The sequence below is a fragment of the Nicrophorus vespilloides genome, unplaced genomic scaffold, assembly GCF_001412225.1.
Source record: "Nicrophorus vespilloides isolate i.1.1-1 unplaced genomic scaffold, Nicve_v1.0, whole genome shotgun sequence".
Lineage (NCBI taxonomy): Eukaryota > Metazoa > Arthropoda > Insecta > Coleoptera > Silphidae > Nicrophorus > Nicrophorus vespilloides.
In genome coordinates, this window is record NW_017096960.1 from 38,608 (window position 1) to 64,795 (window position 26,188).

Consider the following 26,188-nt stretch of genomic DNA (forward strand, 5'->3'; position numbering starts at 1 on the left):
GTGAAACAGCAGGTTGCCGTTCCTCCGCACCGCACAGAACCAGTCGGACTCAAACATCAGAACGATTCGGCCGCGCGATGGACAGTTAGTGAAGTCGGAAATTAACGCGAAAGCAAAACACACAAAAAACGGTTTTTTTCCTATTCTATTTCTCTCATACTTTAAACACTCACATCCTCAACCGTACATATAAATCCAATAGGATTTTTTTCTATTATACAACCTATTATTTTTTCCAAATCCATTTCGAAACGCAGCAGAATCAATCCTGCGTCCTCCTCTTCCGGCACAACACCAAAAAATTAAAAACTTTTCCACCAGAGAGAAACTTAGAGAAAATAATCCAGTGATTTTTGTAGTGCGCAACTTTTGGATTACCAAAATTTATATTTTTTTATATATAAATTCAATATAATTGCAAACCTCGAATACTTTGGAGAAAATCTATTTTCTCAAAAAACCAACCAAATAATATATATATAAAAAAAACCCTACGTACTTAATCGATTTAATTAATCCGTTGGAGATTAGTTGTTTAAAATCGAATTTATATTCTATCTGCACGTTCGAGGCGAAGCGAAATCATGGTTGAGAGAATTCTAGAAGAATCAGAGAGCATCGATACAGGTAAGAAAGGCTCATCATCCTTTGTTTACATTTCACAAATGTTATCAGATTTCTAAGTAAACACTTCAAGGACAAAGTTTTGAAACTAATTAAATTTAAAGAAACACCCTGTATATGTTGAAAAATGTGACTTTAAAAAACCGGATTCTTAACTAATTCCCAAACTCATCATCGCGTTACAAACAAAAAACCTTAAATAAACATTTAACTTGTTTATCAAATATGTAAATAAACCATAGTTTTTCAAGAATTTTTAGCTCTTGTTATTTAAAAAAAATGTGTCCTACATTGGTCATTAGTCAAATTTGCAGCATTTTAAACAATAATTTTATTACAAATTAAAAATAATATAAATTTATTTCAAGAAACACCCTATATTGTGTATAAATAAGTGTATCTATATTGAAGATTTATTGCTATCTTTAAGATTACTTAAAGTTATTCTTTAAGGAATCTTATCCTTTTCAAGGACTAGTAGTAATAAATAATTTAAAAAACAAGCGTAACTATGGTGATTAATACAGTTGCACCATAGTTACGCTTTTCATTTTTTTTTATTAATTCCAACCTTTCAGTAAATGCAAGATATTTCTTATTAACTTATCTCTCTTTTTGTATATATTTTATACATATTTTTTCAAATACTTAATACTGCACATATTTAGTTAATCTTTTCTTTATTATTTGCTAATCCTTAACCATCACATTATTAAATAGAAGTCCTAAGCAAACCTATTTCTATAACGTTGTACCAATACGAGGGTTTACGTACAAACAAACATACGAAATTGATGCCTAGGGATCGAAGCACCATAGCAACCTTGTTTCCGGTTGCTATGGATTCGTCGGTTCTCAAGGTTGCATGGAAAATTCCGAAGATAAAACTGATGAATAATACAATAGATATATTTTAACGGTCCGTTAACAAAATTAAAAAAAAAACCTTAATCTGTTGAATATAAGACAAAATTATTCAAGTTTGAATGAGTATTCGATTTAACGGTTCATTAAATAAATTGTAAAAAATTATTTTAATATCAATCAATATTGTATGAAAAAGATATAGAAAATAGTTTGATTGAAAATGTATAAATATTTATTTTAACAATCTGTTAAATAAATGTACAGATTACTTAAATATCGATGAGACGATATGGAAAGTTTTGGAAATACAAATTTTAACGATCAGTATTCAATTTAACGGTTCATTAAATAAATTGTAAAAAATATTTTAATATCACTCAATATTGTATGAAAAAGTTATAGAAAATAGTTTGATTGAAAATGTATAAATATTTATTTTAACAATCCGTTAAATAAATGTACAGATTACTTAAATAGACGATATGGAAATACAAATTTTAACGATCAGTTAAATAACAAACTGTTAATAATGTGTAATTTGTGTGTTTGAATGGAAAAATTTTCAGTATTCAATTTAACGGTTCGTTAAATAAATTGAAAAATTATTTTAATGTCAATCAATATTGTATGAAAAAATGATAGAAAATAGTTTGATTGAAAATTTATTTGGGATAAAATTTATAAATATTTATTTTAACAATCCGTTAAGTAAATGTACTTAACTTTAATATCTATTAAGATGATATGGAAAGTTTTGGAAATACTTAACGATCAGTTAAATAATTTAAAAAAAAAATACACGTAAATAACAAACTGTTAATAATATGTAATTTGTGTGTTATTAATTTTGAGTTGTTTTTCTTTCGTTGTTAATTCGAGGTTGAAGAAAGCGAAATTCATAAATAAATGTTGTTCGTCGATTAACGCTTAGACGCCGCCATTAAGTTTCTAATCCTTTAGAAAAAGTGTTCTTCGGCTTGAGTATTGCAATTAATTTTGTTGTTATCATACTTGGATTTATTCTCAAGTGCTGTTATTTATTTATATGTTGTAGATTTAGATTTGGTATCAATTGAAAAAAGTGGTATTTCCATCGACCCACTAAAGTTATCTTTACAGATAAATACTGTTATTTAGATTAGAATATCTAATACCCACCATGATGAAATTGGAGACAATTATTTGCACTTTCTGATTTAAGTTAAATATTTAAGTTTTCTTAACTCACTGTTGTCGTTGTAAAACAAATTAGTTTTAATCAAACATTTGATTAACATTTATAAAAAAAATGTCTTCAATTTTGTAGACAAACATGTTGCAAATTACCTAATTATGAATGAAATTACATGAAAACAACACATTCTCTTTTTTTTCCATGAAGGATATACAACAATTGTAATGTTTATTTAAAGAGAGGATATTTGAGAGAGTGTACAGCATATCTTAATAATGCCCATATGCGCGCAGTTAAGACAATAATGAGACTTAAGTTGGGTACTTAAAGTATGCTCACAAAGAAGCAGATGATGGTTTCTTAATAGCCCCGGGTCCGTTTTATATTCATTACATTCTGCTCAGTTCTGTCTTTTTTTTGTCGTTTTTTTGCTGCTGTTTTATTTACATTTCTTTTAATATCTTTTCATAAACGTGCAGCTCGAAAATGAACGTTTATTAAGAAAAAATGAATTAAATTTAAGAAGTAATTACGGACTTGATGAGCTTTTATTAAACTTTTTTTAGGTAGCTTTTTTAATTTTCTTTTTAATTATCATTTAGATTAATTTCTTTAAAAAGTCTATAGTTTACTAATTAATTAATTACAATTATTTATTTTGAGAAATTATTTCCAAAATTATTGAAAACTAATTATAATTGTTAATTCTTATTTTTTTTTTGTTGAAGGAAATTAATGTAATTTTTATAAAGTTTAACTGTTAATTGCAATTTTTTTTCTCTGTAACTTTTAAAATTTTTGTATATTTTTCAAACTGAATGCAAAACTTGTGTATATTTGCTTTTAACTCCATATGTTCATATCTGTACACACTTTGGTTTTATATATATATTTGCAAAAAGATAAACAAATCGAACGTCGAAACAAAAACAAATATTGTTTTTATATGAAAATATTCACACGATTTTTTTTTGCTTTTTGAAAATATCAACAAATAAATAAAATGATAATTAAATTAAGTTTTTTTTTAAATTAAACTAAACTTTAAATTTATGAAAAGGTCAACTTGTTATAAAAGATGGATTATAGAAATTTGAATGATATAGAAAAAAAAGATAATACTTGATCTTGTTATGGGTTAAACTAAGCTTTAAAATCGGATTTGTGTTTTGTGTAATCCAATTTTGGGATTAAGGAAGAAAAGGTGGTTCAGCAAGAGTGGACTTTAATAAAATACGTTCGTACACAATGTGAACGCTCGAAAGTTTATGTGGATTTTGGTGTTTACATAAATATTAACAACCCTAGGATTAAATTTAATCCGAAATTTCTAATGGCGAAGTTTGTAAAAAGTTTGCGAGTTAAAAATCGTTACAAAAATCTAAATGTGATGAATTGGATCAACGTTTCTCAAGTGGTATTGTGACACAATTGTTCACACTTTGACGTAAGGTGACAGCTGTCATTTTGTGTCCCAATAAAAATTAATTTCAAAGGTTAGAATTAGTGATCTGTTTAATTATGAGGAGTTGGTTGAACTGAAAATTGTTGATTCATTCTCTTAGCAACCAAAAGAAGATTTCAATACCAACCATTATTTATAGTAAAAATAAACTCCCAATGTCACGTTTTTTCTAGTTGTCAATTTAGTATTAGATTAAATCTGAAAAATTTAAAATGTAAGTTTGTAAAACACAGAAATCCTTAAATCGAGGGATTATTTAAGTATTTTGTAAGATTTTTTTAAAGTTTATTATGAAAAAAATGATATTAGATTGGAATTTGGTGGAATTATCAATTGTCCATTTTGTCACTAAAATTATTGTTAATTTTCTTAATTAATTAAATTTTTTCGAAAAACAACGTAATTTATTGGATTTATTTAGATAAAAAACGTGAAAAGTTCACCCGATCCACCAATTGTTTGTAACAAAACTTTGTTGACTTAAGGTGACAGCTGTCATTAAATTGAATTGAACGCTACTCAACATTGGGGCAATTTGTATTTACTAAAAGATTTGATGGATTTATTAAGAATATAAGTGTATTAAACAGTTTGGATGTTGATAATTAAATGATGGTTTTTCTTGACAAAGAAAAACGTGCAAAGTTAACACGATTCGTCAATTGTTTATAACAAAAAACATTGTTGACACTTTGACGTAAGGTGACAGCTGTCATTTTGTAACCCATTAACTTGAATTGAACGCTACCCAATATTGGGGTAATTTGTATATACTAAAAGATTTGATGGATTTATTAAGATTATAAATGTATTATACAATTTTGATCATGATAATTAAATGTTGAAGTTGCGAACTTCATGTGATGATTGTTTTTACGTTGTTTCTTTTCTTTACATAGAAAAATGATCAAAGTATGCGCAAATTGTTTATAACAGACATTTTGACGTAAGGTGACAGCTTTCACCTTAGATTGGGGTAATTTGATGGATTTATTATGATTATAAATGTATTATTCAGTTTTAATGATGATAATTAAATAATGAAGTTTTGAACTTCATGTGATGATGTGAAGAAACACGTGAAATGTTAACCCGATTTGTCAATTGTTTATAAAAAAAACATTGTTGACACTTTGACGTAAGGTGACAGCTTGCCTTTTTTTAATACTAATACAACTGTAATTTGTATATACTAAAAGATTTGATGGATTTATTAAGAATATAAGTATTATACAGTTTTGACGATGATAATTAAATGATGAAATTTTGAACTTCATGTGATGATTGCTTTTACGTTGTTTCTTTTCCTGACAAAGAAAAACGTGCAAAGGTAACCCGATCCGCCCTGGTCGTTCGTGATCAGCTGTTGCCCCAGCAACAGTTGATGCCAACAACCAAGACGAGACGTTAGCGTTTCGTTTCTTCTCGCCTCAAGAAGCATTCGCAGTCCTGTTGTTTGTTTCTTTCTTCTCCGGTAAACGTGATTTGTTCGCATTGTTTGCGATCAATTTGGATGGAAATACGAAATCTTTAAACGCATAGCTTCTTCCATCTATGAAACCTCTATCTGTTTATGGAAGAGGTTCCAACGACCGGTTGCTCCTTCCACTCCTTTCCTACAACGATCTCTTCACATCTCCTCTCTTCAACCACGAATTATTTTATATAGAATCCGACCAGCTGTGTGCCGTTGCTTCTCTCTGCATGTGTCGTTGTATGTTGTTGTTGTTGTTCTTGTATCCACATATGTGTGTGTATGTGAATTGGGAGAGACTTTCTAGTTTTAAAACCGGATGCGAGAACGAACGATCGCTGTTCGTTGCGTTGAACTCTCGTGTGGGGAGAAGTCTCTCCTATAATCATAATAAAGTAGAACCAAACGATCTATTACAACAACAACAACAATGTGAACTCCTTCTCTCCAACTCATTTTGCAACAACGCTGCGTTGTCGTCGTCGTCGTCCGCAGTGTTAGAAGAGAGACCAAAGGTTCAGTGGAAGCCATCAACCTGTCCGACAACACATTTGAAATGCATGAATTCGCGCGCAAACGGCCATCTCTTTTATTTCGTTATTTTTTTTGTATGCTAATCACTCTTACATGACTCGTATATATGTGTAATTGTATTCCTTCATTGTCTTGTGCAAAATAGACACGAAACGACGATGCAAATGAAGCCGACCAAATGCTAACGTTCAAGATCTTCATTCTAAAAGCAAGAAAAACACATACAAAACTGCATAATAAAACTATACATTTACATGACGAAATTTTACATTCAACTAAAACAATGAGCGTAAATTAACTCGAATTAGTGAAGACATTAACATTTTCACTTTCTTATATACTAAATGATTCACTAATATTTAGTGTTTTTTTTTGTTCCACGATTACTGCAACTCTTCACACGAAGATCATCACCATTAGAACTAAAATTACTGACCATAACGATACGTTTTTTGTGTGGTTATAACCAACCAAAAAAAAAGCTGTCAACCGCGTTTACATTTACATCAAATTGGCTGGTTTTTTCCATGACAACCAAAAGTAATTGGTTTCAAATTGAAACATTTAAATCCATGACAAACGAATTGTCTTTGATACAAATTTTACTATTATTAAGAAAAAAATTGTACATTTTTTTGTAATTAAATTGTGGTTAATTTTGTAAATTAAAAAGAAAAATAACTTGAAATTAATAATATTTCAAAAAAAAATAAATGTGGACAAATTTGTCCAATGTCCACATTATCAATTTTTCTGTTGATAATTCAGAGGATTAATTATTGTGATTACTAGACCGAAACTGCAACGATGCACAAATGCCGACACAACAAAGCTAACAAATTTAACATTTTGTATAATTTCCAACACAAATTGTTCGGTTCAAGGACACCGCTCGAGTCCATTTAATTTAGCGAAACATACGGGCATACAGCTCAAACAATACTGTGTTTTTTTTCAGATACAAAATTCGCATTTCAACAAAGAAAAACGTGCACATTCAGAGGTAATTACGCAATAATGTGGGTAATAACAATAATCATAATTATCTGCGTTTTTAGTTTCGCTTTCAAATGTGAATATTTCCATTTCGTTTAGAATTTTTATCTCGTTTTACTCGCTGATAAAATTCCTTTTTTTTAGTTGTTATTCAGTTTATTTATGTACTTTGTTTATATATTTTTCCTATTATATAAATGGAAAATAAGCGTGAACTAGATTTTTGATAAGGCCTCAAAACGTGCGTTACGAAATTCTTTATTAATTACATAAAAAAAGAACGTTTGAGAAACTTAAAGAAAATATCGATTAGTTTTCACAATTTGTAAATAAATATGATTATTTTTGAGAATTATTAGAAAATGCAAAAAGAAAAACCTAAGTATAATAAATATGTCAAGTAGAAACTTGAACTGAAAGGAAATTTAATATCCTTTGAAATGATTCAATTTTGCACAGTAATTTCTTTTGTTCGAAGCACTGTGATTTTTGAAATTGCATTAAAAAGTAAAAGCTTTCTCCTTGTCAAAGTGCACTACAAAGTCTAAATGAAAAACACATACATACTTAAGAATAATAGAAAATTTTAATAATTTCTTTGTTAATCATTTGAAACGAAAGTTTTTAACGAATAAACAAATTCTGTAATTACATAATAAATCTGTTCAAATCGTTTTTGCGAATTACAGTTATATGCGAAATGACTAATTCGACAATAAACGGTGAAAGTTTCTTCACAAAGAAAGTCTAAATTTTCCTTATTTATTTTTGTTACTTAAAATTTTTCAACAATTATTGAAGAAAATGAATATTTTTCAACTAAAAAGTTTACTTTATTAAACTTTTACTTTAATGAATTAAGTGTTTTTTTTTTGTTGCAATGTAAAGAAAATATGAAAAATTATTCGTGGAAAAAACACGTACAATATTTATGATTAGAAAATATGTTAAAAGAAAAACGTTTTTACATCATTCTTTATATGGAGAAATACCAAGTGAAAACACGAAATTTGCGATGCCGGAAAAACTGGAACGCGATTCGAACACATTGCAAACGCGATATCAGAAGAAGCAAAAAAAATAGTTATATATGTGGATGGAATGTTTACAAGATTTACAAGAAATGTGTTACTTCCTACACTCCATATTTGCTGAACAATATTGCAAAATCAAAGAGAAAACCTTATAAATAAATGCAACTGCTTTTTAGTATTTATAATTAATTAAAATTAATCTTTTTTTTACTTCTATTGAAATCCATAGATACTTTTTTTTTAAAAAAAGGTCGTTAAAGTCGTAAAATGGTTCATAAATAAGTTTTGCTATAAATATTACAGTTTAGTTATATAAATGCAATATGTCATGAGTGAGTTTATTGCTAGGAAATGTGACATAATGCATAAGACATAATGCAAAATGTATTTAAAGGCGTTATAAACTAGACTAGACTGAAACTGTAGTGTGCTTTGCCAACTAAATTCGAAATTAAATCATAAAAAAAAGTATGCAAGAAAACAAACATCTTTATCGTCCATAAATTCGTAATATTTCTATGATGCAAAAGTAAACAACCTCATGATAAAATTTGGTTAAATTTAGATATTTTTTTATTTCAACTTTTCAACTATTTTTATCGAAACTTTGTAATGGAATATATGAAGTTATTTAACAGAAATAAATATTCCTTACAAATATTATTGATTATGTTATGTATACGGAAGTTATGTATCATAAAATATTCAAAGTTGTTGCGGATCAATAGGTCGTTCATCCTTAGAGATAATCAAGTTTGCGTTGAAAAAAAAAACACATACAGTTATTATTAAATATTTATTTTTCAAATATTATTTACATAATTATTTAAGTATAACATTACAAGTATTCAAAAAAAAACATAATAATAAATCAGTGTTTTGTTGTTAGCTTTTGTTTTGTCTACGAATTATTATGACAGAATTAATAGAAACGTCAATTTTTTTTTATTGTTTTCCGTTGGTATTGAAAACTGACGCAAAATATAACTTATATAGAATATTTGTTGTTGTTTTTTTTTTTAAATTTGGAAAACTGACGTCAAACATAACCTATAAATTAATTAAATTGTTTTGTTTTTATTATTATCTTTAATAAGTTGATAACATGTTGTATTATATAACAATCAGCATTTTTTTCTTCTTCTTCAAATTATAATTAAAATTTGATCTAAATTCGTATTGAACTGTTCTACAAAATTGAGTTCTTACATCTAAATTAGTGTCATACGACATATTATGACAGGATTTATAGAAACGTCAAAATTTTTATTTGACGTAAACTATAACCTATATAGAATATTGTTTCCTATTTTTTCTTTAAATTTAGAAAACTGACATAAAACATAACCTTTAAATTAATTAAATTGTTTTGTTTTTTAATTGAGAAAAATTTACGTATACATAATTAGTGTCTTTAATATGTTGGTAACATGTTGTATTATATAACAATCAGCATTTTTCTTTTCATCTTCAAATTAGAATTAAAATTTGATTTGGGTTTGTATAGAACTGTTGTACAAAATTGAGTCATTACATCTAAATTAATGTCCTGCGAAATATTATGACAGGATTCATAGAAACGTCAAAATTTTCATTTGACGTAAACTATAACCTATATAGAATATGTTTTCCTATATTTTTTTTAAATTTAGAAAACTGACGTAAAACATAACCTTTAAATTAATTAAATTGTTTTAATTTAGAAACAATTACTTATAAATAGTTATTTTTTTAATAAGTTGGTAACATGTTGTATTATGTAACAATCAGAATTTTTCTTTTCTTCTTCAAATTACAATTTAAATTTGATTTGGATTCGTATAGAACAGTTGTATAAAATTGAGTTCTTAAATATTCATAGAAACGTCAAAATTTTCATTTGACGTAAAATATAACCTATGTAGAATATTTGTTGCCATTTTTTTTAAATTTAGAAAACTGACGTAAAACATTATTAATTATATTGATTTAAAAAAATATAACAATTTACTTATATGTAATTATTATTTTTAATAAGTTGGTAACATGTTGTATTATGTAACAAACAGCATTTCCCTTGTACAAAATTGAATTCTGAATTAATGTCATACGAAATACGTTGAAAATTCTTTTCGAAACGACACGAGGAAAATGAATAATGGAATCGTGGCTCTAGGGTTTTACCCTTTTGCACTCCAATTACAATAGAACCGCTCGATCGGATTTGGCCTTAATAGACAATGAATGACACAAGGGTTAACGCACGTTCGATAACCACTTCAAAAAACCTATACATTCAATCAAAAAACATATTCATTCTTTATTTCTTTAATAATTACGAAACAATCAATATTTATTTATAAAGTTTGTAAAAAAAAAAAATTTCTTTCAAATTTTATATAAATGAGAATATTATGAACATTTAATTAAATTTTTGTTTATTTTGATTGCATAATTTCATTATAAATTAAAATGTCAATTAATATTTTTTTTGTTGAAGTTGGCAATTAATTCAATTGTAAAACGTCAAATGTCAATGAATTTAATGTGTTTCATTCATTTGTTTGATTTAGAAAGTTATATTTTATTAATTATAACAAATTATAATGAATTTGTGTATTTTACATGAATAAAAATGTGTTTAATACGCGTAAATGTCAATGAATTAAGTTGCTTTGTTTTTTAGAAAGTTGGTAAATATTAAGCAAAATAATTAACGAAGTTGATTAAATAAACGCGTAATGATAATAAATTTGCAAACTGAATTTATTTTTACTTAACTTGAAGCATAAACAACATAACTTTATTATCTTTTTAATGGTTAAGAAAAAAAAACACTACTGTTTGCAACGTGCGCCGATCGTGTTCATTATAGAAAGTTGGCAACAAGTAAAGTAAGAAAAAAAAAACAAAGTAGAAGCGACGTTGCACGAATTAGCGTTCAATCTTTCTTAAATCACGTATTTTCACGCCGCATTTCAACATTTATTGATCTTTTCAATTAACGTTCAGCAAAAAAAAAGAGAAAGAATTTAGTTTGTTCAACGAGATTTGTTTAGTTTGTGCTGCTTGGGATGCAGAGCTCTCAGCTGTGGAAAGTGGAACAAATATGGGTGTAGTTCTGAGAAGGTGGGACCCAGATTACCATTAACCCAGACAAAGTCTTCTGTTTTTGTTGTTTTTTTTCTTTATTACAAATCGGAATTAAGTAGTGGAAATCTACTGAACTATAGATGAATAACAAATGCATGCACATGAGATGATCAAGAACCTTAATGCATACTTTACCTTGCGCACTATATTATTTACCATGGTTACTATATTATTTTTCATGGTTGCTATAGCATTTATCATGGTTGCTATAGCATTTACCATGGTTACTGCACGCGTTCGTTCGTAACTTCGTTACAATGGAACGTGCACCGCTTGAAATGCAGCAATTGTAAATGTGGAAAATAATTGTTTGGATTTGCTTCCATAATTTATCCACGATGCGCGCGCGCTCCGTGAGGGGAAAATCGGGTCACCGCGCAAAAATAATTTTCCATCCGTCAATCAAACTGATTCATAAACATAAATAAACAATGGAAAAATCCAAACAAATTGTTTTGGTTTACTCGGATAATCTTATTTATAGCGACTCCAATCTGTAACTTGAATGAATGATATTTAATCAAATAAAGAAAAGTCTGCTCACCTTGGTTTACTTAACGCCTCATTTGCAACGAAATTCTTGGAAAAACATACCTTCAAAACGAAAAAGTGTGTAATAAGGTTTTTACTTGCATTCCTATTGCTTTTGTTGAAAATGTCTAAAGGTTTGGAAAATTTGGACTGAAAGATAATTCATTTACAAATTTGATTAATTTTTTCCTTAAATCATAAAGTTTAAAAAAAGTATAATTTTAGTGCATTTCCATTTTTTCATTCATTAAATCTTCAAATTATTATATAATGAAAAAAATCATCTATTTCACTATGTTTTTTGTCTAAACTGGTTAATTTCCATGTAATTCTATATATTTGTCTACTTTATAATTAGTTTTGTTTGCCTTAACTCGAGTTTTCCTTTCTAAATGAAGAACACACAAATATTCAATTTATGAATGAAATTTGAGAAGTCTGAAGATCAATATTTGTGGGGTGATTTTTTTTCTCCACTTCCGTCGGTTTACTTAAGCCTCATGATGCCATATGGCATATTTACATTACTTAACTATTCCCACACTTCTTCAAAGTTAAATTAAACTGAAAATTTTCTTTGTTGTTATTAAAAACAAACATTTGTTATAAATTACAAATAACTGTGTTAATTATAATTTGACTAATTCCCTAATTTCTTCTTTTCTAGGTAAATACACATGGGTTTCAACAATATCCAAAAGCTTTTTCATAAATTGATAAGTATTATTTAAGTTTTTCTTTCAATTTTTGGGAAATTTTATGAAACTTTTACTTTATTTAATAACATCAGAAACGTCCATTGTTTTAAACTAAAAATATGTTTTGAATGACAAATCTAAATTCGTAAAAAGAGAACAAGTGTAACTTTGTCAATCAAATAAAAAGCATTTTCTGGTCGAATGAAAATGTGACACTGCAATGCGAAATCGTGGGATCAATGTATTATATTTATCGTTTCATGTGTTTATAGTTGGACTTTTTCACTAAAAGCTTATAGAGTTGTCCATATGGCGTATTGCGTTTTGTATCCCTTTGAAATTGGAAGCTTATCGAAATATTCGCATGGAAACAGGATGAAAATCAGCAAACAGGATCAAAATCATCACCAAAAAAACAAATAAAATAGATTTCAAACAATTCGTTCGTTGCATTTTCCTGCTATATTGATTCGCTGCAATTTGTGAGAGAATATCATAAAATCTGTCAAATTATCTACTGTCAATGAAATAAGGCTTATTAACAGTTTATTAGAATATTGACAGGTGTCATAATGTTTTAAATCATCTGTCATTTTCAAGTGACAATCAAATAAGACGTAGTTTTGAAAAAAAATGTCAAATTATGAAATATTGACAGGTATCAAAATAATAAATGAACTGTCATTTTCAAGTGATAATCAAATACGACGTCGCTTTGAAAACAACTGTCAAATTATCAAATAGCTCTCAATTTTGTATTATATAATTGAGATTCACATAAAGTAAGTTTTAAAAGTATAAACATCTTGTAGATCACTCAAAAACAGTGTTCATTTGAATTGAATATTGACAGGTGTCATAATTATAACTGTCATTTTCAAGTGACAATCAAATAAGACGTAGCTTTAAAAACAACTGTCAAATTATCAAATAACTGTCAATTTTGTATCAATTAAATTGAGATTCTTATTAATTAGTTTATAAAGTAAGTTTTAAAAGTATCAACATTTTGTAGATCACTCAAAAACAGTGTTCATTTGAATTGAATATTGACAGGTGTCATAATTATATATCATCTGTCATTTTCAAGTGACAATCAAAAACGATGTAGCTTTGAAAACAAATGTGAAATTATCAAATAACTGTCAATTTAGTATCAATTAAATTGAGATTCTTATTAATTAGTTTATAAAGTAAGTTTTAAAAGTATGAATATTTTGTAGCTCATTCAAAAACAGTGTTCATTTGTATTGAATATTGACAGCTGTCATAATTATAACAACTGTCATTTTTAAGTCTCATTGAAATACAACGTAGCTTTGAAAAATCTGTCAAATTTTCAAATAACTGTCAATTTCGTATCAATTAATTGATATTCTTATTAATTAGTTTATCACTCAAAATGAGAGTTCTTTGGAATTGAATATTGACAAGTGTCAAAGTTATAAATCAACTGTCATTTTTAAGTGTCATTCAAATACGACGTAGCTTTGAAAAATCTGTCAAATTTTCAAATAACTGTCAATTTTGTAACAATTAATTGACACTCTTATTAATTAGTTTATCACAAGTGTCAAAATTATAAATCAAATATCATTTTCAAATGGAAGATTAATTGTCAATGAATTAGATTATATCACTTTAGTATATAATATTTGATGAACTTTTCTATCTTGACTTACGTCTCTTTTCGACTTACGATTTTATTAAGTTTTGATTAAATACGATTTAGTTCATCATATAAAGTTGAGTTATTATCGATCGTTTTTAGTAGGACAAGGCGAGGAACAAAGGCAATTAAACTGAAACGAAAAGCCGTTCAATTAGCATGTAGCTATGAGGTAATTCTGCGGTTTTGGGCGTGAAAACGTGGACTCACATTGCTTTATTATTATTAATCACCTATTACTTCCACCTCACTTCACCTTCTTCAGCAACTGCGATCATCTCTTTCTCTTCGCCAGTCATGCATTCCATTGTCGAAGTTCATTGTACAAATAAATACAAAAAAACGAATAAACTACAAATTCAAGAAAGAACGAAAGAGAAAGATATAAAATACAAAAAAAAGTAATGAGGAATATTAAAACAAAATTTCTCGTGACTCCGCAACATTTCCGCCTCCTTCCTCCAACTTCTCATCAAACATTCGTGCATTTCGTATTTGAAGACGTGCAAAAATATATCTAATCTGTACATCACGTTCATCTCTTCCGCAAAGCACGAACGCAAATAACGTTAATAATATGAATGCGTCGATTTTATAACAATAAAAAGTTTGAAGGTTATAGTGCAAAAATAACATTTTTTTTTAATTATTTCGTAAATTGTAAAACTTTTTCTATATTTCATGATTGCACAAAAGCGGTCTTTAATTACGCTTCTTTTGCTATAATAATCGTTACGTAAAGTTAATTAATGATTGAGATATTGCGATTATTATTTTTTAAATGCAAGTCTTCACGTTTTATTAAATTACTCGATAACTACTCACGCTAATGTTCTTATAAAATATGCAAATTAAACATAAAACCATCATCTTTGCAATAAGCCTACTGTTACGTTTGTTGTCTTTACCGTTTATCTCTAATAAGCTTTCAAAGTTGGGCTATAATTTTTTTCCTAAATATTTTTTTGAAAATTTTGTCTTAATAAAACAATATATTTTCATTTTTTTTAATTATTTGGTAAATTGTAAAACTTTTTATATATTTCATGATTGCACAAAAAGCGGTCTTTAATTAGGTTTCTTTTTCTATAATAATTGTTACGTAAAGTAAATTAATGATTGTGATATTGCGCTTATTATTTTTTAAATGCAAGTCTTCACGTTTTATTAAATTAATCGATAACTAATCACGCTAATGATGTTATAAAATATGAAAATTAAACATAAAACCATCATCTTTGCAATGAGCCTACTATTACGTTTGTTGTCTTTACCGTTTATCTTTAATATGCTTTCAAACTTGCGCTAAAAAAAAATATGTATTATAATTTCTTCATCTCTAAATTGTTATAAACAAACGTCTAATTAATTTGTAACTTATTTAATATGGGGAATAAGGGAAATATATAGAAAAAAAAAGGTTTGGAACCTCTAGTTTGTTGACCTGTTTCTGTGTCAGCACACACAGGTGGTTATTTATTTGTTGGCACAACAATCGATAGGTTATTTATTAATAAGTCTCCTTCTATATCCATGGACATGCAGCAATCCATACTGAAATTGGTGTTACTCCAAATCTGATTGCATCCTTTATTTTTGTTTGTATCTTTCTCTGTATAAATATACATGAAAATGCGATTAAATCTATTATTTAGTTAACAACTTGTTGATAAATTTAATGAATCGATTAAATCAATATATTTAATGTTTGTATTCGAGAAACGACTATGAATCATTAAGTAAAAGTTATGAAAAAAAAAACAATAAAATAAAAATTTTGCAGTGTTCTCATTTGACTGAGCGAATTGAATGAAAGTATTTGAATTGCAAATAATGGAAGGAAACGCGCCGCATAAACAATATATAATGAAATACTAATTAGTTTAGCACGGAAATTAATATTTATAATTTCGCAAATGCGAATACAGATGGAGCTGATTGCCGCGCCTAGAGTCAACGACCTTGGTTTTATTCCTTCCAATCATAAACAAAAGCAATAACAAATGAAACGTCCATCAATTTTGGTGTAATTTAATGGATGGAAATTCGCGAGCGAAAAATTGGCTATGAACCAACAACGGAGGAATAAAAGAGGAGCGTTTTTTTTTCTCTCTCTCCTTCTTTCCAGACAATTTGATCCGGATTGAGGTCACGTGACATCAACGAGACAGAGAAAGATCCATTGTCGAAGGATTTAATATTCAGGACGACGATTTGCGTTTCCTGGTTTAACGTTCTGCTGTTTACTTTTCCGACACAGAAAACAACACCAGTAGTTGCAGAAAAAAAGAAACGAACTTGTGTTCGTTCGTTCTGCTGATTCGGATGGAAATTATGGACGTGTTTTTCTTTTTTCCGGTCAACTCCGGAAAAAATAAAAGAAGGAAAAAATAGTGTATGAAAAGCGACGCGAGCCGCGTCCAAACGACGTTATTTTCGTCCTGCCGAGTTGCGTCCTTTGCGAAACGATATTTATAACATTTGCGTTCGTGCGTACCGTTTTTTTTTTGTTGCTATTCGTGATCTGTTTTCGTTCATTATTCGCGGAAGAGAAAGACAAGATTTATTATGTGCGCTCATTTATTTACGTTTTTTGTTATGAAACTTTTAAGTCGTTTGCATTTAGATCTATTAACTATATAGTTTTATTATTCCTGTTTCTATGGTAACCACGAATTACATTTGAATTTCTCAAGTCGGACTTTGACCATTCGATATAATTCACAAATATGTGCATAAAGATAATGATGTGTAATAATTAGAAACAAAGATGTAAATTATTATCGTTATCCAAACATTTATTCCATAATTCTCTAGTAATGTCACTAACGACAGCTGACAGATGTCAATTTAAAATGACGTTATTTGAATTTTTGTTTCTATGGTAACCATCAATTATAGATTTAAATTTTACTTGACGGACTTTCATCAATTGCTATAATCATATATTTCATTTATTTTTACTTCAGTTGGGAGTACATAAATCCTTTAGTAATGTCACTAATGACAGGTGACAGATGTCAATTTCAAATAAGGTTATATGAATTATTTAGTAATGTCAAAAATGACAGCTGTCAATTGATTTTATTTAACGGTTATAATATACAATGTAAATGTTGATGACGTACGAGTTCATTAAAAGTAACGAACTGCAAAGATTGTTTTGTTGTTAAACGCTTTTACAGACAGTTATCGAAGTGGAAGATTTTGTGCACGTAATGAAAATAAAATGCAGGAAATGGAAACGAAAATAGAATCCGTTCTGTGCTCGTTGTGGATTGATAAGATAACAAGAAAAATGCCGTAATCCGTTCGAGTCGTGTTGTATAAGACTTGGAGAGAAAAAAAAAACCTCAATCAAACACATGATGTTGTTGACGTTTTTCATTCGGCTCAATAATATATCAGCATCTTGAGTCACAATTCGCTCGCATTTAATTAATCATTTGTTTTCAAGATGTTATTATTGTTTGTTTACATTGCATGCATTTTCACTACTTTTTTCATTATTATTTTGATCCTCTCGTTTCTTCAAACAATTCGCATGTGTTCGTGGAATTTTTTTTTTTGGATGTTGTTGTGTGTGTACACATCTGTGCATTAAATTGAAGTGATATATAATTACATAACGCACATGACAGATGTTGGGAATTTTGAAATGTCAAAATAAATTGTTTTGTTATCGTTTTTCTTTTTATTTGCATTAAAAATCTTTAACAATTTATGTTCATGAAATTATAACATTCGAATATTTGATATTATAGCAAATTATGTAATTGTGACAAGGACAGATGAAATGTTAGAAAAGTTAGGTTAAATTTAACAATGCAAATTGACGTTTTAATGTCAAAAAAGTTAGGTAAAATTTAACAGTTTAGATTGACGTTTTAAATGTCATTAATATTAGGTTATTATTTAATTGTGACAAGGACAGATGAAATGTTATAAAAGTTAGGTTAAATTTAACAATGCAAATTGACGTTTTAAACGTTACAATAAATTGTGACAAGTGACAGTTGAAATGTTAAAAGAGTTAGGTTAAATTTAACAGTTTATATTGACGTTTTAAACGTCAATAATATTAGGTTATACTGAAATTGAGTTTAATATATTTTCTTTTAATTAATAAATATGAAATGATGAATTATTAATGATTTGTACAATTTGAGTGAAAATAAGTTCATTAAACAGAAGCGTTGGACTTTCTTGTAGCGTTTATTTATTATTTTTTTTTTCGGAATCGTAATTAAAAGTCAATTAAAGAGCCGTGAAGTGGGATTTATTTAAAGTAAGAGTCGAAAGAAAGTGTGCTTCGGATGAAATGCACTTTAGTAGAGAGTTATTATCTATGTAAATCAAGAAAATTGCATTAACATTACCGTAGCTGGAGATTAATTTGTGTACTTGTTACATTCTACACAGATTAAAGATCACGTAGAACAAGAACAACAGCAATTTTGTAGAAAATTACTAAGCAAAATGTAACTAAAGAAATGGATTTAGAGACGTGAAAGTAAAACTCGCTTTAAAATTGAATTATGTGCAAAATTTTCTATTTTCTTTGGTTAATATAAAGGTTATAAAACCCCGACATTTCCTCCTCGCTCCGACGTTATTTTCAGACGTTTCACGTTTATTTTCATGCTGACCGGTGCTGTTGGCCGTTGTTTGCCAAGCGATTCCGAAAATTTCGAAAGATTCCCAAACGTCCGACTTAAGTTCTTTTTTTTGCAGTCTGCACGCACACGGAAAATGTTGAAATAAATAAGACTCGCAGCGTGGAATGTTTGTTTCTGTTTTAAAACGTGAATTGGAAATCATATTAGATGCAAAATACAATGTTTTTCATATTATAACCTTATCGAAATGCAAAATTATTTACTTACGAGTTTCCGTTAAAAGTTTTATCTACAATTTAATTCTCATTAAAGCAATTTGCTTGCGGTTTCCTCCTACATATTTCAGCTATTAACAATCCATTTATTACAATTGAACAACTTTTTTATGAGACAATTACATTGTTTGCATTTTGGCGCACAACGTGGGGCAAATGTTTAGATTCTACTATGACATCTTCATATGCGTGTTTTAAGCCATGAAATTAGTGATTTCGTTATCAGTAAAGTTTTATTAACAACTGACATTTATTTTAAAATTGCAATAATTTTGGCCACCAACGTGGGGCACTTTCCTTGTAATTGTACAAATCAACTACGATTTTTGCTTATTATTAATTAAAAATACGCTTTTTACATCTATCTTTTATTAATTATCTGTTGATGACAAGAATATGTCAAAATTTGAAGTATAACAATTGTTTTTACTTATCAAAATTAAACGCTAATACAAGTATTTTTGTAGAAAATTTCTTGTAATTATTTTTTAAATGTAAAGTTTAATTGTTACTGCATATTCAACAATGATAAATATGTCAAAATTGACAGAAATAAAATTTTTGTGGACCAACGTGGGGCACCTATTCACTTCAAAATTAACAATTTACTATATCGTTTTTCATATTATAACTTGAAATTAATAAACTTTATCAAGAAATTGTTGAAATTTAAGTATATTAAAACAACGATTGCGAAAATGATGAATGTAAGCATTTATATGTCGAAATGATTTCGAACGAGCGCGTTCCTCCTCTCTTCTACTTTTTTTCATCGTATTTCCCAAAATAAAACCCGAAGTGGAAAAGCGATTATTTTTTCGTGCAGCCAAGGCCGCCTGGGATGCGACTTTGAAACAGAAATAAAAAGTTTTATTTTGTGAGAAAAAAGAGAAAAGAGGTGGATGATGCCTTTTATTTCTGTGCATCATCCTGTAAACACGCATTGTTAAAAAGGAACGTCCTCCCATTTATTTTGTCTGCACAAAGGAAAACACGTGAAAAGCAATGTTTTTCTAATAAAAAAAAAACTTGTTTTTTTTTAAATTTATTTAATATTTCTACCGAGAGATGACGTATCGCAATTAGCTTATACTTTTTTTGTAAATGGATTTATTCGTAGATTGAAAATTCGTAAAATGAAAATTTTCCACTTTAAATTAGTTCATTTGCTCGAATATCATCAGTTGTGATAAGAAAACTCATGACTCATGTTGCCTTTTGTTACGTTCCTCATACATATGCAAAGAATGTGGAGGAATGGTTGAGGAATCCTTGATTTTATTTTATTTTTATATATAAACATGACCAAAGAAAAATGCATGGAAAAACGATACGAAAAAAAAATAGAATTGCGCGGAGTGTGAAGTCAATTCTAACTAAATATTCATTTATGCGGACTCGCAACGTTTTCCTGCTTGCACCAACAAAGAAACGCGAGACTCGCGGTTATACAACAATGGATTTGCGCTGCTTAAATAACGACACGTAATACACCGCATAATGTCGCAGCAGAGGGCGAATGCAGAAAAAAACAAAACAAAACAATCGAGGGGAAAAACGGATGCGAAATTGGGTTGTCACATTTGACAGATGACGCCATCTGTTTTTTCAATTTAACGCACTTGCAAATATTTGATTGTGTGTACCAAAGAAATCGATAAAATTATGTTCATATTTATTACGAAATTTATTTGCGACGAGATTACGTAAGCGCTTTTTATTGCACTGATAACACGTTGATAAACACGACGAATCTAATAACTAATCTATCGAGTAAAATGACAATTAATATGTCAAAACAAAAACAGTCAAATGTTCTTATTCTCATTTATTTATTATTAAAAAAATTTACTTAAATTAGTAAACAAGTAGAAATTCAATAACTTACACTTGACAAACAAGTTTTATATTTAGTTACTCACGTGATTATTAACGTAGTTTCAATATAAAATTAGTATTTGATGTTACAAAATTGTTATGCAATGACAACATTGAGGTTATATTTAGGAACGAACATGCGTCAACAATGGCAATGTACAAAAGTTTAACACCTTCATAATCAACAGAAATTTTGTGCAAATATTGAATAATTCAAGGAATTATTTAGCGTTACACGTGGAAAAATTGTTACCATAATTTTTGGTAATATTTTATAAACTGTAGATAAATTACGTAAAATAATTATATTTGTGCATGTTTTGGTAAATATTATTGAAATTACGTGAAGTAATTAATGTATGATTACATAAAATTACTTTGTGTATGAATGCGGTTGCAGGCATTGCAGCTAATTGGGTTGTATATTTATGAGCTCAATTGGCGAAGCGACACCTAGAGCGCATGAACCCAACTGCGATGGATATGCCAATGTCAAAGTAATTAATTAAATTCAATTGCGAAAAAAAAAGTGCTCTAATAACTTTGAACGATTACATTCAGAAAACGTGCAGAAATAGAAAATGAAAAAAAGGAACATTGAGACAGTCCATTGAGAAGAAACAAAGCCCAGCAACCAGTTTACGTCGAAATTAATTGCCTCTGTCAGGAGTTAATTTTCGTTGCGAAAGGAGTTGCAGAACGAGAAAGGATATACAGATTATATTAAAAAAAAAACGGATGGTGAGAGACATTTCGTGTATACTGAACACACCACAACATACGTGCAAAAGCAAAGTTAAAAGTCACGTTGGAAAATTGAATCGCACGACGACGACGATGATGATGAGAAAGAAAGATCAAGTGTGTCGTTGATGTCATGCAGTAATTATTTTTAATTTAGTCTTTTCGCTCTGCACACGCGGATTTGCGCAGCAGAAAATAAAATTTCGTTGCCAAAATTTTCGAATTTCGACGTAAATAAACAAACCTAATCTGGGAAGTATATTTTTTGTTTTGTTTTGTTTTTAATTGGAGAGTTTAAAAAAAAATTTGGTATATTTAGGTGCGGTCAGATTTATAGCTTTGGCAGAACGACATTTTGGCCGTTTGTTGTAAACAAAAAAAATAAATTTGAGGAAAAAAAAACAAGTAACGATCGGAACTGCGGCGCGTTTGTTATTGACATTTATTTGCGAACAAAACCGAATCGCAGTTGCAGCTTCTATTTTCGTGATACATCCGTATCCAAGAGACTGTTTATTCTGGTTTCTATAGTAACAATAACAAATCTTCGAACTTAATCAATACAATAAGAAGCGTATTTAACTATTTATTCTTGTTTCTATAGTAACAATAACAAATTTTCGAACTTAATCAACGGAATTATTACATAATTATTAGAGTTTTTACAATTATTTTTTATTAATAGCATTTGATTTATTTAGGCTTCAATACTGAACTTGGTGGAATCGCATTTTATATTTCCAGTTAATTTTTTTTTATATTATATAGGGGACCCAGTATGAAAACTTGTGGGACATTTTGAAATACTTTAGCAAATAAGTTTGTGTCGACAAAAATTCCATCAAAATAAAATGGAACGATTTTGAATGAGAAGTTTTATTTGTGTGAAATGTAAAAAGGTGCTCTCGTTTCGTTTCTCAGAGTTCAAGTGATGCAGAAGGAAAAGAAAATCTTTTGAGGATCAAAAAGCTTCTTCTCATTTAAACGAGAAACACTCGAGCTTTGTCCGTCGAGGGAGGAAAGCCTTTGCATCGTCCTCTTCTCTCACTATCCTTCCATCACACACAGACAGAAATCACATCGATCCTCTTCGTCCGCGTTATTTATACATTATTCATGCTTGTGCCATATTACAACACAACATAACGCGATGATTTATTTCGGACAGGAAGTCTGTGTACGTACATACGTTCAGATTTATTACCAATTCATATTTTTCTCTCTCTCTCTCGCCTCTATTTAGTTTTTTTTTGGTGTTATGATTCAATTTACGAGCACCGGATCTTGCGGTAATTAGAATTTAATTGCGATTCAATTTAATCAATCCAGTTTGCCTCTGAGGTCGTTCAACTCACATTTATGCTATGATTCATTTGTAAATGTGCGTTGCGTTTATGATGGGAAAAATGAAGCGAAAACTGATAATGTAATGTTTATCATCAAACATCTAAAAATTGTTGAGCTTCATGGATGAATCATTGTTTGCTCAATCATTGTGAGATGATGCTTATCTATTGTAAGGTTGATGATGATTATTAATAGTTTGTATCTTTCTTGTTGCAGTATCGAGTGGTGATAGTGGACATCCTCATGATGGGGGAGAGGGCAGCGGCGGTGATAGTGGCGACCAAATGGACGCCGATAGCAGAGCCAGAGAGTTGGCCCGTCGCAAGGAAGAGGCCAAGAGACGTCGCCGCAAGAAGAAACGCACCGGATCTTCCTTGGTCTCCTCTTGCTTCCAAGGTAACATCATCAGAGATAATCTTGACTCAATTTTCGAACTCCCCAAACCACCAATTACACGTCTCAACATTGCTCAAAAACTTTTTCAACTTAATCCAAGTATTTTTCTACACGAAATAGGTTCATACGAAAATCTTGACTTAAATTTGAAAGTTCCTAACTCAATATAAAAAAAATATTTTTTTTTAAATTACCTTAAATTTGTATATCGTTAAAATCGTTCGTTTTGAACAGAAGCAGATGCACGTTCGTGTTCACATCTGTCCCAGAAAAGCGATCAACCTACTTTCTACCTTCGAGTACCCTTAAGCCAATAAACATAATTGACCTTTGCGATAGTTCGTTTTTTCCTTCGCCATTCCAATGCCGACACGACCGTCACTTTTCGCAACTTCGCTCGCTTGTATTAAGTTTTTTTCTAATCTCATTTCGTTTCTTATCTTTCAGAGCTGTACAAATTGACCGGTGAGATACTGGGCGAAGGTGCTTACGCCAGCGTGCAGACCTGCGTCAACATGTACACGGATCAGGAATTCGCTGTGAAAATGATTGATAAGGTGCCGGGGCACGCGCGCGATCGAGTCTTCCGTGAGGTGGAGACCTTTCATCACTGTCAGGGACACCCGAACATCATCCAGCTCAGCGAGTTCTTCGAGGACGAGGACAAATTCTATCTAGTTTTTGAAAAAGTAAGTACAGCTTAAGTTTATATATCAATTATTATTCATTATGGATAAAGCAATCACATTTAGATTATTGATTTTCTTGAATTTTTATTTATCTTTAGGTCATTGAAATATGTTTGGATGATTGCTCCAGATGGACCGAATTAATTGGCCGTGCGTTTGTTTTGACTAAATAAAGGCATCTGGATTAGGTTGAGCGGTTATTTATGCAATAAAGTGCAGTGGCTGACCTAAATTTTTGGTTGTGAAACTTTCTTGATCGGTTCGGATCGAAATACCGACAATTTAAATATCGACACTGAAAATTCCAACATTATGTTTTTCTTATTTGATGTAGACATAAAACAAAGGAATTTATAAAATTATCGATTGTTAATAAATGTTCCTTGAAAACGTGGAATGAAGTGTGTTTCGTGAATATTTCAGGATTTACGTTGCAGGAAAAGTTTGGAAACCCTGGTTTAGAGTATTACCTGTATTTTGTCGTAAACGTGCTTTATAACTAAAACTATCTACTTAATTTACCATGAAATTTGAATGTCAGGAATGTAATTGTTGGGATTTCGATGTAGACCCGTTTTTGATGTTGTTTTAATATGGTATTCTCTTTGGTGTTTCAGATTAACGGTGGTCAATTGCTGAGGAGGATCCAGGAGCACAAGTGTTTCACTGAGGCGGCGGCAGCGGAGATAGTGCGGGAGGTGGCGTCCGCACTGAGCTTCATGCATGCGAAGGGTATAGCCCACAGGGATCTGAAGCCGGAGAACATCCTCTGCGTGCACAACGATCGTCTGTGCCCGGTGAAGGTCTGCGATTTGGACCTCGGCTCCGGAATCCGTTTCCAGTCGAGCGTCTCGAGTCCACTCGCTACGCCGCAGCTGCTGACGCCGGTGGGAAGCGCCGAATTCATGGCCCCCGAAGTCGTGGAGGCCTTCATCGGAGACGCGGACACCGCAGCGTACGACAAGCGGTGCGATCTCTGGTCTCTGGGCGTCATCATGTACATCCTTCTGTGCGGATATCCGCCGTTCTACGGGAAATGCGGAGGCGACTGCGGCTGGGAACGCGGCGACAACTGCGCGATGTGTCAGCAGCTGCTCTTCCAGAGCATCCAGGACGGTCACTACGACTTCCCCGAATCCGAGTGGAGCCACATCTCCAAGGAGGCCAAGAACCTGATCCAATCTTTGCTAGTGAAGAGGGCCAGGTCTCGCCTGAGCGCCGCTGACGTCCTTCGTCATCCCTGGTTGGAATTCGCTGGAGACATCGATACTCTTCCAACAGCCGAGATCATCAAGAAGAACAACTCGGCGCGCGAACTGTCCCAGTTCGCCGAGAGCGCCAACAACGTTCACCGCGTCTACCAGCAGCACTTCAGCATGCAGCTCAACTACTTGGAACGCCCAAACCTGTACCAGGCTCCGCCTCACGGCCTCAGCCCACCATCCGAGAGCCTCCTTCTCCAACGACGACTCAAGTGCAGATCCCTGGTACCGCCCACCTCCACCCCGACCATCCAAAGTCCGACCGGCTGAAAACGAGCGATTTACATTTAACGCACGCAAAATTACCAAAACCTTCGTCAAACTGAGTTAAAAAAAAGATTACAAAAAAAAACCCGACCCCAAACAAAAAAAAATATTCAAAAACCTCAAAAAAAAAAATTCAAAATCCCAAAAAAAAAAATAATATTGTACATTCAGAATATTTCATTAATTTCCGTTTTTAATCCGTTTTAAACTTAAGAGATTTCATTTCAGTTACCCCCTTTCTCCTTGCTAAAAAAAAATTAATAATAAACCCACCCCTGACGCGAAACTACTATTCGCACTTGGATACGCTGTTTCTTCTCCGTTAAAAAAAAATCTGTTTTTTTTGTATTGTTCGTTGACTTCTTAAGTACTACTACCCATTTTGTTACTGTTAATATGTACTATTATTATTATTATTTTGTTTTTTTTTTATTATATACGCGGCGCACGAATTTACATCAAGTCAAACTTGAAGTTGATCCAACCACCACGAAGAAAATTGTTATATATAAA

The 26,188-nt window shown here is 30.3% G+C and overlaps 1 protein-coding gene across 2 annotated transcripts in view; it reads left to right on the top strand.

Moving 5' to 3' along the window:
• LOC108558584 (MAP kinase-interacting serine/threonine-protein kinase 1-like) overlaps nucleotides 1-26,188 on the top strand; it is a 38,449-nt gene extending 12,261 nt beyond the window's left edge. Inside the window, exons 1-4 of one of the 2 annotated variants that reach the window (XM_017915545.1) lie at nucleotides 35-627; nucleotides 23,278-23,457; nucleotides 23,905-24,146; nucleotides 24,764-26,188. In XM_017915545.1, coding sequence (XP_017771034.1) covers nucleotides 585-627; nucleotides 23,278-23,457; nucleotides 23,905-24,146; nucleotides 24,764-25,678 — 1,380 coding nt within the window. In that variant the 5' untranslated portion in view covers nucleotides 35-584 and the 3' untranslated portion in view covers nucleotides 25,679-26,188. Of the gene's footprint in view, nucleotides 1-34; nucleotides 628-23,277; nucleotides 23,458-23,904; nucleotides 24,147-24,763 lie in introns of those variants that run through there. The other variant, XM_017915546.1, reaches the window with a different exon arrangement.